This window comes from Lipotes vexillifer, unplaced genomic scaffold, assembly GCF_000442215.2.
Source record: "Lipotes vexillifer unplaced genomic scaffold, Lipotes_vexillifer_v1.1 scaffold514, whole genome shotgun sequence".
NCBI classification, from domain to species: Eukaryota; Metazoa; Chordata; class Mammalia; order Artiodactyla; family Lipotidae; genus Lipotes; species Lipotes vexillifer.
In genome coordinates this window covers 183,063-198,173 of record NW_006789975.1, presented here as the reverse complement: position 1 = coordinate 198,173, position 15,111 = coordinate 183,063, and the positions used below count along the sequence as shown (strand labels likewise).

Genomic DNA, 15,111 nt, shown 5'->3' with positions numbered 1-15,111 from the left:
TAGTTAGAGTCAGTAACTTCCAGGAAAGGCTTGAGTTTTCATTAATTTGGGGAAAAGACTGAAACAAGGTTATCCTGTCCTGCAATTTATATAAAGGTGCAAAGTGCTCTTTCCTCCCCTTCTGACTAAGATGTGATGTGTATGCCTTCCTTGTGATGGAGGAGGGCAAGGTGTCAGCTTTGTTCCCACAGAGGGCAAAAATTATGGCATATTTTAAAAGTTGCAAATTTACAAAGTAACACTTTTTTTTTGAGAATCTATTTTAATTAATTAATTAATTTTTGGCAGCATTGGGTCTTCGTTGCTGCGTGCGGGCTTTCTCTAGTTACGGCAAACAGGGGCTACTCTTTGTTGTGGTGTGCCGGCTTCTCTTGTTGTGGAGCACGGGCTCTAGTTGCGTGGGCTTCAGTAGTTGTGGCACACGGACTTATTTGCTCTGCAGCATGTGGGATCTTCCTGGACCAGGGCTTGAACCCGTGTCCCCTGCATTGGCAGGCGGATTCTTAACCACTGTGCCACCAGGGAAGCCCTGAAGTAACACTTTTAACACGAAAAAAAAATCACACTGCAATGTAATTGTGCTATTTATAAGCTAATCACAGAATTTAGAAAAGACTCTAATTACTGGCAAAAAAAGAAGTCTTCAGGAAATGACAGTTGAGCTGGCACCTCTCCAAGTGTCACTTTCCTTAGTGTAAAAGGGAAATAATGTTACGACCACCTTACCTAGCAGAGGCAGGTGCTATTTGCTTCCCCTTTTGGTTCTGCTACTAGTATGAACCCTGCCTAACCCAGCTGTTCCTGGAAGAGGGTCCCTGCTCACTTCATCTCTTCTTAGTCAAAGTGCCTTTGCATCTCTTCAACTTCCCCTCTGTGAAACGGGTTTGAGTGTGTCACTTTACTATGCCACCTCCATCTGCCCTCAGCCTGCCACAGACCCAGGCATAGAATGCTAGTCAAGGGTAGCTTTTCGTCTGGGAGCTGGCAGTTTCCACACGCGGAGCTCTGGCCCTACCAACCTGCAGTGCAGCTAAGATCCTGGGGCTTTCCCGACCATGGACTACAACTCCCAGCATGCACCGAGCCACACCCCCGCCAAATCTCGCGTGAAATGACTCGGCCTCTGGAGACTTTATCGGGAAAGCTGTGGGTCGGCAGCCTGTGGTCCCTCCCTGTTTGGTGTTTGGGGCCTTCTGTGTCGCCACGGGCACAGCGCCGCTCACACCATGGCTTGGGTCCCGAATGCGCCACAGCCTCTCGAGAGACGTGGGTCCTCGGAGCCTCTTTAGTGCCGGAGGTCGGGCCGCAGGCGGCTCCGCGGCGGCGGAAAAACAGGTAACCAGATGAGCCGGACCGGACCCTCCTTGGGGCTCGGTCCTCCACCGGTAAGGAAGGGCGTGCCCCCGTCCCCTCCACCTAGGCCCTGACCCGGGCCCTCGTGGTGCCTCTCTCCTCTCCCCTTACTCAGGCTCAGATCTTTGCCGGACCGCTCCGTGCATCTCTCGCCCCGCCTTCTGGGGTCCCCCCACCGTGGGGTTTCTCTGTGATGATGCCCCTGCAGACCCGGCACCGGGCTTCGCCTCTACTTTACCAGGCCGGCCTTGTCCTGAACCCCCCATTTCTCGCCCTTACCTCCCAAGCCTCCTACTTGCCTTGCCCCGGGGAACTTTCGGCTTGTGCCAGGCCCTGGCCCTAATCGCCTTAATCTTTCTTAGCCTCGCCGGGTGGAAGAGGCGGTTCAGCCAGGCGTTTCACATCCTGGTGGCATTGCCCTGTATCTTATGAAGGAGAAGTCAGAGCTCTGCGTGGAGGGGGGAGGGGACGGGCACTGGGAAGTGGGAGGGGAGGTGTCGGGTCGGAATGCTGCCTGGACCTCGAGGATGGCCGACTTTGGTTTCAGCGATGCTCTTTAATGAGGAACTAACGATTTTGCCTTCTGAGCTTCATCAGGATAGAGGGAGGAGTGTAGCAAGCTGAAAAGCAAGTAACTTGGCTTTCTCGGAGCTTTGTTTGAACTCCCCTGTAAAACGGAGATGAAACTACCTGCCTTACAGATGGGCCACTTGTCTGTAACCTTGGACAAATCACTTCTGCTTTTTAGTTTCCTTTTCTTTAAATTGGGGGTAAACAATGCCTGCTTTGCAAGGGTTGCTGCAAGGGTTAAAACACAAGATAAGTGTTGTATAAAACCCTTATGAATATCAGTCAGTACTAGCAGCAAGGAATGAATTTACCCACTATGGTTCCCTAATCCCTTGCTGTGGGTCAGGTTATTTGGACCCTGAGCCCTAACTTATTTAAAAACGAAATAAGTATAGTATCTCTCGCAAGGTTGTTACAGGAAATACATGAAAGTACAGGAAGGTGTTTGGCAGACTCTGAAGGGCTGTGCCAATGCTGGTTGTTTGTTGTTCTCAGAACCTCTGGAATGGATGGACTCTTCCCAAGCAGCTTTGCTAACTTGCAGCAGCTGAGCAGTGTTCCTCATTAATATCTGTCTGTCAGCATAATCGTCACATCATTTCACTCTGGTAAGGTGACCTTTTCACTGTGTATGGTGTCTTTGTCATATCACAGGTGTTAAGATCAGTGACAGGTACAGTGAGACCTTTGACTTTATCCTTTTTTTTCTCCCTCGGCATGTTTGTCCCTCTTTTGTGTGTGTTTCAACCTTGTAACCAAGCCATAAAACTCTGTGTGCTTGTCAGAAGAACAGCATTGGAGCTATTCTTTGGTGTTCACTGTAAGAAAATGCCCTTTGTCGTTTTTATTAGGTGGCAGGGACTCAGCTCTGAATTCTGTATAGAAAAAGCACCTGGATCCCAGTCTTTCAATGGCTTCGAGACAACCAGAAGTGCCTGGTAAACTTAATTCTTTTTGGTAAAGTTATGTTTTGCCCTTAACATTTTGAGCTAGACAGAAACTGCTTTTTCTGAACCACATATTAATAGTAACTCTCTGCCACCAGGAGAGTATTTAGACTTAATAGATTGGCATCATTTAAATATTATCTTATTAACCACCCAGCCAGGGTGTGAACCCAAAAATCTAACTTGAAAGAAAACAGTTATTTCACTTAGGGGTATGACAGATTTGTCACTTTCCTATGTATCAAATAAAAATTTAGAATAAGCTGCGTAGTTCTTAAACCGGAATGATTAAACTCACCCCCTTTTTTTGTGAGGAGATAGGAGGGTGGGAGGAATGAAAGTTTGGGCAAAAAGGCACCAGCCTGATTTCAAGACACATTGAACTTAGTCATGAAAATGCTCACTGCAACATTTAGTGAGTCCTGGGTCTATACAGGGTTATAATTTCTGGGTTAGTGAAGTCATTGATTCCTCCTTGGACTGTTTTAGTGGGAAGGGCTAGTGATTTTTAAAATCTGAATCACTCAATTTTTGATTCTCAGTAAAGTATAGATGATAGTGCCTGTCTCTCAGGTTTGCTGTGAAGATCAAACATAAAATACATGAAAATGTGAGTTAAAGATGAATATACATTTACTGCCCAGAAAATTTTTTGGTCTCTATTTGTGGGAATTTATCTCCTAGTAAATATTAACCGACTTTATTATTATTCTTAGGAAGTCTATTGGGATGGCTCTTGGGATGAGTCTTTAAGATGTTTCTGAAATTGCTCCCAAATTAAGTGGAGTCATAGGAGTCTCCCTTGTGTTTCCCGATAAGGATCCATCTCTAGTCTCTAACTTCATCAACTTGTGTTTTAGTTTGTCTTTCATTGTCGTTGTGATGACTGTAAACTCCCTGTAAGCATCCTGGCCGCAGGGTTGCATGCATTAGGTTAATGCTTGTAGTGTGGGGAGCATGGAGTGTTTCGTGGTGGGTGTGAGAGCTGGCTGAGATCTGTGTTCCAGCCCCCACCTCACACTTGCTAGTGGGGTGTTGCTTAAGATCTATGCCTCAGTTTCCTGAGCTGGAAAAGGGGAAGAATAACTGCTTAATGAGGATTAGGAAAGATGAGGGATGTAAGTTCCTGGCAAGGAAGGGTACTTGGTAATTATTATTTACTTGTGTGTTTGTTTTAATTGAGATAATTCACATACCATACAATTCAGCCATTTAAAATGAACAGTATAGTGATTTTTAGTATATTCACAAGGTTGTGCAACCATCACCACTGTCTGATTCCAGAACATCTTCCTCACCCACAAAAGAAAACCTTGTCCCTTTAGTAGTCACTCCTGTGGCTCCTCCCTTCCCCCAGGTCCTGGCAACTACTAATCCTCTTACTGTTTCTATGGATTTGTTAGTAATTGTTATTAATCATAATAATAATGGTAACTGCTTGGCCCTCTTGTTGTTTACATGGAATGTCTTTGCTGGGTTTGGACTTATTGCCAAACAGGTTGATGTCTTGGAGAGTGTGATTGTGTAATTATAGCAATAGGATAATGTCACACTGAAGGCAGGATCTGGACGTTAGTTCTGCTCTGAAAGGGTCAGCAAACAAAATGAACTTTGCTCCCTGATCTGGCAGAGCTGAGTGTGCCCTTGAGGTGGGGAGCCTGCGTCACTGGGGCATTCCGCCAGTCCGTTCCGGTGGACAGGAATGGCAGGATCAGCTGGCAGTGCTTTGTGAGAACCGTTGTCAGTAGTTTCTGTGATGGAAATTGGCTGTGCCATTTAAGTCATATAGAACATTTGAAACTGTTCTAGATGCTGCTGGACAGCATATTATTTGACATATTTCTTGTCATGGTGCTCTTGTTATCTTAGGTGAGGTAGTAAAGACAGGACTTGCCACCTCTGGGCCTTCATTTCCTCATGTATAAACTGGGAACAAGACTTCACGGTTTCTTTTTTTTTTTTTTTTTTGGCCATGAGGCTTGTGGGATTTTAGTTCCCCCAACCAGGGATTGAACCCTGGCCCTCAGCAGTGAAAGCGTGGAGTCCTAACCACTAGACTTCCAGGGAATTCCCAAGACTGCATATCCTCAGTTTTGCCTGAGTTGAGAGTCTTGGGATTGCCACGGGCTTCTGTGGCCTAAACAATACAAGCTTTGAGGGCTTCCCTGGTGGCGCAGTGGTTGAGAGTCCACCTGCCGATACAGGGGACATGGGTTCGTGCCCCGATCCGGGAAGATCCCACATGCCACGAAGCGGCTGGGCCCATGAGCCATGGCCGCTGAGCCTGCACGTCCCGAGCCGCCTGTGCTCCGCAACAGGAGAGGCCACAACAGTGAGAGGCCCGCGTACCGCAAAAAAAAAAAAGAATACAAGCTTGGAAATCAGATTGCTTTGGGTTTTGATTCCTTACTGCACTTTGAAGTTATGTGACCTTGCTCAGGTAAATTGAAATTGAACTTTGGTTTCCTAATCCATAAGAATGGATTAGGGCTGCTGTGTGGGTTAAGTGGAGAATCCAGTGTCAGGCAGAGAGGAAGGAATTTGTAGTTACCTTACCTTGACTGGATTAGCTCTTCCAGAATGAGCTTTTCTTGCTCTGTCCCAGAATAAGAGTGTTTCAGAGCTTTCCTGCCTACAGATTAATTTAAAGCTACTGGTATGTTCAGCTGATGAGCCCATCCTGACAGGTGTGTCTGTTCTTAGCTCTTGAGCCTAGTGGGCCTCTAGGCAAGATGTCCCTGCCCATCGGGATGTACCGCCGGGCATTCAGCTATGATGATGCCCTCGAGGACCCTACGCCCATGACTCCTCCTCCATCGGACATGGGCAGCATCCCCTGGAAGCCAGTGATTCCAGAGCGCAAGTATCAGCACCTCGCCAAGGTATCTGACCCCACTGACTGCCGTTGGCAGGCCCAACCCCTTGGTTCTCCTTCCTCTGCTCCAGAAGCCGTCAGCGGCTCCTGACACCCATAGAATTGGGCAGCCACCAATCCCTATATATGTTATGTTTTCTGTAGAGTTGGTAGGCCTTTTTCCTTTTTAATTCAAAACTAGAACGGCTGTGTCTTCTACCTGAAATACAACCTCCCCATCCCCTCTCCTCCCCATCCTCCCCACCCTCGTTTCCACAGTATTAAATCCAAGCTCCTTAGTCCTGGTCTGGCTCTGCATGGTCCAGGTCCTGTCTGCGCTCCCTCCCCTCCGAATCCACCCCCCACCCCCTGTGATCCAACCATGCAAGTTACCTAAGATTTCTTGTACTTAATAGGGTATTTGATGCCTCTAAGTCTTTGCTTCTCGCTGCTCCGATTGCCTGGAATGTTCACAGTCCCCATCCTATCCTCGTACTTCATCTGCCTGACAAATGGTATCCTTTAAGTCTTAGCTCAACCATCTCTTCTGTGATTCTCCTCTGTCCTCCCAGTAAGACTATCACCCCTTTTGAGGTCTCCAGTGTACTGTGGACCCCTGTTACAATCCCTGTGTTACTTCATTGCCCTCCATTAGCTTCCTGGAGGCAGGGGCCGTGTCCGATTCATACTCCATCTACAGTATCTAGCAGAGGACTTGGCATAAAGTGATTGCAAAAGATGCTCATTGAGTGATTAAAAATTGGCTCTTTCCTGAACATATGCTGTGCTTTTCCTCATGCTGTTCCTCCTGCCTCAGATGCCCTTCCCCACTGCCATCCTATGTGAGAGCTGCCTCCTTTGTAAGGCCCTCCTGACATGCACACACATGCACACACATACCTCGTTACACACTGATCTGCTCTCACAGCCCTTTTGTGCAGTTGGGCTTCATGGGTTCTGACATGCTTGTTGCAGGCTTGTTTCTGAAGCCTGTGCTTCCTGACGGCAGGGACTGTGTCTCTCTCGCCTCTGACTTTCCAACCACCAAGAATGCCAGAAAGGTGGTCCTGTTGCCTGAATAAGCTAGGCCCACCCAGTTCAGATGAATCCTTTTAAGCTGCACCTATAGTTTCGCTGCACTTTGAGCTGTGTGACAGCTAGGTCCTGACAGCAAGTACCAGTAAGCAGCTGTCTAAGCAGACCTGGGTGTGAGCCACCTAACAGTCTGTGCACCAGCTGTGAGCTTGGGCTTCACCCCTGAGCCACAGTGTCTCTGTGTGAGAGATGAAAATACTTTGTCATGGAGGTGCCATGGGGATTAAATAAAAGAGGACTGGAGGGACTTCCCTGGTGGCGCAATGGTTAAGAATCTGCCTGCCATTGCAGCGGACACGGGTTCAAGCCCTGGTTTGGGAAGATCCCACATGCCATGGAGCAACTGAGCCTGTGCGCCACAACTACGGAGCCTGCGCTCTAGAGCCCGAGAGCCACAACTACTGAGCCCACGCACCTAGAGCCCGTGCTCCGCCACAAGAGAAGCCACCGCTATGGGAAGCCCATGCACCACAATGAAGAGTAGCTCCCGCTCGCCGCAGCTAGAGAAAACCCGCGCGCAGCAACGAAGACCCAACGCAGCCAAAAATAAATAAATAAAATAGATAAATTTATTTAAAAAAAAAAAAAGAGGACTGAAAGGCCTGGCACATATTAGGTGTGGAGCTGATGTTGTGACTCCTGGCTCCAGGCTTAGCTTCCCTTGGCAGAGCTGTATGTGATCCTTCCTTTCTAAAGAGTGTAGTGTCCCCCCGCCCCCACATACCATTAAGCTCTCAGAACAGGGCGCTCCTTGCTATGAAAGTGCCCCCTACAGCTCTGGGGGAAGTTCCCTATATCAGTTATCTACTGAAATCTGACCCAGTCAGTTGTTGAGGTGGAAACATTTCGTGTAAAAAGTATTGGCAGTACTAGGGGGAAAGGGCCCCAGCAGCCTGCCTGTGTTGCCAAAGCAGCAGACTCAAGGGACCGGAGCAGAAAAGAAGCAAGGCTCCTGATAGCTCTTGGGAGGGCAGCCCACCACCCTCTTCATTTATGAAGGCTGCTGCTTGCTTCTCTAGGCAAAGAATGGGCTTCCAGTTTTCTGCTGTGTCCCAGCTGGAACAGCTGACAGTTTGGAACAACTGGCCTTTCTAAGGAGAGCTCAACTTGACTCATTACATGCATTCTTTTGTTTGTCCTAACCATCCATGCCCTAGGCATCCGTGCCCCAATCGTCAGCCATCTTCCAAGTGAGAAAGCAGAGGTTCAAGTTTTGCTCGAGTAAGGTCACAGCTGAAGAGTTTAAATCCTGTTTTGTAGATACAACATTTCAATACTTCCTTCTACTCCCCTCCTTTCTGACCATCTTTCTTCTCAATTCCTTTGGAGAAGTAGAGAACAAAGAGTATACCCAGTCCTCTGCTTCCAGTTCGTCCTGAGCACGGTGTCAGGTGTTTAGATTAAGGAAGGCAGCGTGCTCCAGCCCTCATGTTAAAGCTGAGGAGCTACGTAGACTTTCTGGTTTGTTTTAAAAGACTGTTATTGAACCCTTAGAGCAGTGGTCCTCGAAGTGTGGTCTCAGGGACCAACAGCATCAGCATCACTTGGTAATTTGTTAGAAACAAAATTCTTGAGCCCTACCTACTGAATCAGCTCTGGGTTGGGGCCCAGCAGTCTGTTTAACCAGCCCTCCAGGGGATTCTGGTGCTTGGCAAAATTTGAGAACCACTTAGCGAATGCAGTGATTAATTAAGCAAAAGCAGGCATGGTGCTTGGTACACGGTCAATGCTTAGTAATAGTTGTTTCCTCTGTATCCTTAGGGGCATAGTGTGTTTTGGACAGACATAATCTAGAAAGATAATAGAGCTCAGAGCTTCAAATTCTGGCTCTCCCACTTTTATAAATACAGGCTATTCGTATAATGTTATATCTTTTGTCACTATGGATAATACATATCTAATTGGGTGTGGACAACCAAGCCCCCCTTCACATATTTTCTCCTGTATCTGATTACTCCCAGAGGAGTAAGTTGAGGCGTGTGACTCCCTTGTCTGGCTCAGGTGCCTCCTTGCCCCTCTTGAACAGGTGGAGGAAGGAGAGGCCAGCGTCTCATCCCGTGCCCTGCCATCGGCCATTGATGGTGCGGACAAGGTTCCCGTGGTGAAGGCTAAAGCTACCCATGTCATCATGAGTTCTCTGATCACAAGTAAGCACTCTGCGCTCTCAGAACTGGGGGCGGGGAAGAGTTTAGGCTTCCTACAACTAGCTGGGGGGGTTCTGCAGACACACTTGCCTTAACCTGTCCTAACCCAGCCCGGCAGAGGTCAGTCTGGCTGCTGAGTCATCACTAATGTTGAAGCTACATTTAGGTGGAAGACTTCCCCAACGTTAAGCATTTCAGTTGATTTAGGTACACTCCTGCTGCTTCGTTGCTACAGCCTTATTTTCCCATATCCATCAGCGTGACCTTGGGCAAGTTACTTAACTATTGAGGCTGTTTCCTCCTCTGTGAGGTGGGGAATCTGGCCTGCAGGTGGAGGGGAGGATTAGATGGCACCAGTGCTCAGTGGCCGCGAGCGGCTGCTGATACTGTCTCAAGCTCTGCTGGAGAAGGAGACACACTGAGACATCCCCCACCACCCCTGCGCTTATTTTTTTAAATTAAATGGCTCAAAGTTGTTCCTCTTCCTGAATCTTGAGACAAGATTGGTGCCTCAAGTGTCTTTGGTCTTAAGAATGTGTGATTTGTGGTCCTGATAAGACTGGAAACAAAAGAGGTTGAATTCTTTAAAAAAAATCTTACAAGTTAACTAAACTTGTTGGTTCCGGAGGGCCCTTCTAGTTGCTTCTAGTGGGAAGTTAACAATTATTAGATATACAGCTCTGCTTGTCAGCAGCAGCCTCTGCCAGGGGCAGGGCACATAGAGGTTCTCTAGTTGGCTCAGTTTTGATGTCGGAAGCCCTTGTTTATCTGCTCTGGAGGGCATCAGTTAGTCTTGGGCAATTCCTGAAGAACTCACCCAGGAACCAAAAGTCCAAACTCTTACTTGGACTTTTTCTTATTCACACATAAATGCACTGTTTGAATCAGCAACTAATGTTTGTATTTTGCAAGCTTGAGAAGGTGTCCTGGCAGTGTTAGGAAGCTTAGTCATTGTTCTTTTAGAACAGTGTAACTTCTTTATTGAAAATAGAGTTTACTAACAGTATAGAACATTATAGCGCCCCAGTATATATTACTATCACTCAGATACTTATTTGGCTTAGTCATTTCCACATATATGCATATTTTTATATAATTGCAAATATAATAGACAAACCATTCCATCAATATTTTTTCAATTAATATTACAATGAACTTTTCATGTTGCTGTAGTCATAAATTTAAAAAAAAGAGCTGCATTTAAAATCCTGCTATTTTAAATACCAGGTATTGTATTCATTAAATCCTTTCCTGCTTTTAAAATTTTCAAGTGACTAACTGGCAAGACTGGAAAACACATTTATACATTTTGTGTGTGTGTGTGTGTGTGTGTGTGTGTGTGTGTGTGTGTGTATGTTTCCTTTGCTTCTATTTCTGTTGGAAATAAACTAGTCCCTTAGAAGGGGAATGACTAAGTCATAAAGGACATCTGGCATCTGGACTTTTGGTCCTCAGCTGCCACATTCTTGTACATGAGGGTGTATTACATAGTGTGTGTACAGATTAAGCAAAAATTCCACTGTCAGTCATTCCCAGGTGTAACTGACATTGATGACAAGATAATCGGGTCAGACTGCCCTGATAGTGAGTTGAGTCCGCCTGCTGTGCCAGGCACTGTGGTGGGTAGTTTCACACACAGGAAACATTGGATCAGTAGACCTTGGTTAGTTCAAGGCACATTCTCTGGTTTGGATCCAGTTGCTACTTTGGTGCCATCTGTCCTAAATGTGGCCCATTTCTCTTTGGTGAAGATCGTAAAGAGGGTGGTGAGTATCTCTGAGGAAACTTTATATTTGGAGAACTTGCACTGTTTCTGAATGTCAGCTGCCTTCTCCATGTTGTATTTCTGAATACAAAGAAAATGTCCTAGGGTATAAATGAGAGTGTTTCCCTGGAGGTTATCAGGCTGTCCCTTTAGGAGTAACCTGCTCTTTAGCTTGCTGTAAGGGAAGGCTTCTTTCTGCTTAGGCTTCACGTGAGGTTCAGAATTCCTGCCATGATGCCTGTCTGGGAGAACTCTCCTCGGATGGCCAGTGTGTATGCTCTTGCTTCCGGCGAGAACAGTGGATATCTGTGTTCATCTCCCTCAGTTTGTGGTGGGAGAGGGGGATGGGCATGACTGTCATCTCCTCTCTTCCCAGAACAGACCCAGGAGAGCATTCAGCGTTTTGAGCAACAGGCAGGGCTGAGAGATGCTGGCTACACACCCCACAAGGGCCTCACCACCGAGGAGACCAAGTACCTTCGAGTGGCAGAAGCACTCCACGTAAGCATGTCTCTTAGGAACTTTTAAAAAACAAAACCCTCGGGCTTCCCTGGTGGCGCAGTGGTTGAGGGTCCGCCTGCCGATGCAGGGGACACGGGTTCGTGCCCCGGTCCGGGAAGATCCCACATGCCGCGGAGCGGCTGGGCCAGTGAGCCATGGCCGCTGAGCCTGTGCATCCGGAGCCTGTGCTCCGCAACGGGAGAGGCCACAACAGTGAGAGGCCCGCGTACCGCAAAAAAAACAAAAACAAAAACCGAAAAAACAAAACCCTCATCATTCACACCTTGAGGTGTGGCTGTGGTTTTGAAGTTACCAGCTCAGCTAGTTGGGGGTATGGAGAGGTGGAAAGAGGCTTGAGCGAGGAATTTGGAGCAGGTTTAGTCCCCCTTGTGGTCGCACTTTCTAGCTGAAAGCTCCTGGGCTCTTAGCCTGGTAGTTTCTGCTTATCCATCTATAAAACTTACTGTTTCCCTTACTTCTGGTTCGGAGGGTCAGATGAGATTCTGAGCTTACACAGGTGATATGTGTGAGCACGTTATGAGCAACAAAGCCAACGTGGGTCACTGTGTACCAGGGTGATTGACTCTGAGGGCGAGAAATAGGAGTCAGGCAACCTCAACAGAGGTAACACTGGCTAGAAAGGAATGTTATGCTCTATGTTTAGTTTTTTAAAAATTAAAATAAATATAGAATTGGGATGTTTTTGCTTTCATTTTAAAAATTGGAACAAATGGAGAATTTTCAGTAAGGTTAATAATGACCAAATAATTGTATGAATAAAATAAAATAGTTTCAAATGATTTTCTTTCAGGGAATATCACTTTATACTTAATAGTGCTTTTAAGATTTATCAAGCACTCATACTCACTTCATCTTCTTATTAATCCTCTGACATAGATACTATTATCCATGTTTTATAAATGAAGAAACTGAGGTCCAGGGTTATGTATTTAACCAGTCATAGTACCTGAAATCAAGTTTCCTGATGCCCTATTTCCTGTTGGTTTTTCTCCATATTCCAGAGTTGCCTGAGAATCTGGCTCCCGAGGGGCTCACAAGGAGGATCATGATAAACAATACATGGAGGAGGAATAGTTGGGGGTTAGTGGCCTGTGGGCAGGGATATGAGACATTGTGGATGGCTGCGTTTTGTAATGAGCATCCTGGATGATGTTTGCACACTAAACTTAAAACCACTGCTGTGGCGGGTCAGGGTTGGCTTGATGTCCAGCTTAAGCTCTGACAAGACAGATCCTTCCGGAGAGGGGCACTGTCAGCCTTTGGCACTGAGAACTTTCCAGGGTAGGTGTCAGTCTGAATTCCATTTACACAGTTCACCCCATATAATGGTAGAACTGAATCTGGCCCACCTTCTGCATCTTGGCCATAGGAGTAGAACATGAGGATGGCTGAAATGCCAGCTCACGTAACTTCATATGTTGAGTGTTGAGAAAATTCATCACGGTCATTTGTTTGAAGTATAGCCTGGGCTGAGCACTGGTGTACTAGACACGGAGCACGGAGACTATATGGAAGCCTTGACCTAGGAGCAGTGAGAAGTAGGCTTATCTCCCCTGCTAGACTGCTGGTCTGTCTGTTAGATGTCTGTTTACAACGCTGAGGGCAGCCGGAGTGACTGGTTATGGGAAGGAAGGGCTGCACAGAGGGAGCATTTAGCTGGAGGGGTTAGCGGCCGAGTCCTGGTGCTGAGAGGCTGGGGATGGTGGGGTGTGCGCAGTAGCGGCAAAGAGGGCAGTTGAGTAAGGCCCGCCACTGGGGTTCTGGCTCGTCCACTTATTGGTTGGTCAGTGTGGAGAGTCAAAAGCTCTGGTGTGGAATTAGTACAGAGATGTTCGAGATAATGCTGTAGAATGAATACATTTTTTAAAAGATGGAACTCTATCTAGTATGGCAGAATCAAAGGAATATCTTCCTATAATCCAAAACTATTCCACCTCTTAATGTTTCCTTTTGCCTGAAGTTAGTGTGAACCAGGTTATTTATACCCAAACTTAGCTGTTTTGTATTTGCTGTGATTTTTAAAAAGCCTCTCTTCTTACCCATCTGAGCAGAAACTAAAGCTCCAGAGCGGAGAGATAACAAGAGAGGAGAAGCAGCCGGCCTCCACCCAGTCCACCCCAAGCAGCAGCCCCCACTCGTCCCCTAAGCAGAAGCCCAGGTGAGCCCTTCCTGCGACCCCCACCCCCCAGCAGCCATGGGCTAAAGCAAAGCTAGTGCCACGTCCAACACTGTGAGGTCAGCCTGTGGCTTCTGAGCCAGGAGGGGGAGCTGACAGTCCCTAGTCTTGGCGTGGGACACTTCTAGAGGTGTAGGAAGAGGATGTGTTACCATTTCATTCTTTCTCTTCCAGAGGCTGGTTCACTTCTGGTTCTTCCACAGCCTTACCTGGCCCCAATCTTAGCACTATGGATTCTGGAAGCGGGGAAAAAGACAGAAGCTCGGCAGATAAATGGAGTGTCTTTGGACCAAGATCCCTCCAGAAGTCTGATTCGGGTAAGGCTGCCCCTTCACGAAAGAGAGCAGTGTGGCGGGCATTTTACCACGTATGTTGGTAGCTGCTTACTAATTTTGAAATCGTTTGCTCTGTGGTTTACTTCTGTAGGAGGTTTTGCCATCCAGGCCTACAAAGGAGCCCAGAAGCCTTCTCCAATGGAACTGATTCGCACACAAGCCACCCGAATGGCCGAGGATCCAGCAGTGTTCAAGCCACCCAAAATGGACATCCCAGTGATAGAAGGGAAGAAACAGCTGCCGCGGGCCCACAATCTAAAACCGCGGGACTTGAATGTTCTCACACCCACTGGCTTCTAGAGCTCTTTCTGTTCCAGGGACTCTGGATAGAGGTGTCTTGAGCCCAGCTCCCCTTTACCTTGGCTCTGACATAGGAAAAGTTTTGTCTTCTCTTTTTAAAAAACTCTCAAACTGAGGCTAGAGCTGGAGACATAATTGGATTTTGAGAAACATTAGTGCAAAGCTTGTCCTTGTGTGGAAGAAGCCATTTTGTACTGCTTTAATTTAAAGTTAGACTAAACCTCAGCAGTGATGTATGGGGACCTCATTACCTATTTTTGTATCATTTACCCTACACAAGAACTTTGATTATTACTTAATAGGTAAATAATATTTGTGTTGTTCCAAAACCAAGGCTTCTTGATTCCTTTACCACTGTCCATGTGCGCATGGACAGATCATGGCGTAGAGGCATTCACTGACTAGTTTAGACGACTTTGGCTCTTGGCTGTGCTGGCACTGTGTGCTCCAGCCTTGTCAGTTATGGGGACCCAGGATGTGTTTGAGATCTGGGTGTAGTTAAGAGCCAGCCTTGGCAGGGATCCCCTCTGTTTTCTGCTGAAACCAGAATCTCTTTGCTTTTTTGTAGACCTCATGGATCACTTTGTCCTGCAGCCAGTTCTTACTGTAGGGATGCTTCTCTTTTGTGTGTCACAGAACAAACACTAGCCTTACATATCCTTTGTTGCACTTTAAAGTGAGATTAATTTAACTCCCATTTGGTTGAAAACTTCCGAAGGGAGAAAATCCAGTCTACTGGTTTGGTATAGATAAATGGATGTTAAACTTTCTTAAAGGAGGTGGCAACTGCAGTTCGAGTATAGTCTTGCAGTTCATACAAAACTAGTGTCACCCTATTTTGAGTTTCTTGTTCAGGCCAGGGCCTGAAAAATTTTTTTCTGGGTGGTGGAAGAATTAAAAAATTTTCTGTATGCAATCATTTTCCCCCCAAATGAGCCTCATACCTTTATAAACACGTACCTCACTGAGGAAAGGGACGAGGGGAACCATTCATTTCTCCTCACTGTGTACATGTTCAATCACTGTCCTGAACACTGTCTCAAATTCCTG

The 15,111-nt window shown here is 46.8% G+C and overlaps 1 protein-coding gene across 1 annotated transcript; it reads left to right on the top strand.

Annotated features, from left to right (window-relative positions):
• Positions 1-1,165: 1,165 nt before the first annotated feature.
• KIAA1191 (KIAA1191 ortholog) lies at positions 1,166-14,836 on the top strand. The gene is made up of 9 exons (XM_007463065.1): positions 1,166-1,335; positions 2,419-2,531; positions 2,775-2,861; positions 5,574-5,752; positions 8,846-8,966; positions 11,105-11,229; positions 13,302-13,408; positions 13,601-13,743; positions 13,853-14,836. Exons 3-9 carry the CDS (start codon positions 2,834-2,836, stop codon positions 14,059-14,061), a joined length of 912 nt encoding a protein of 303 aa, XP_007463127.1. The 5' UTR covers positions 1,166-1,335; positions 2,419-2,531; positions 2,775-2,833; the 3' UTR covers positions 14,062-14,836.
• The last annotated feature ends 275 nt before the right edge of the window (positions 14,837-15,111 follow it).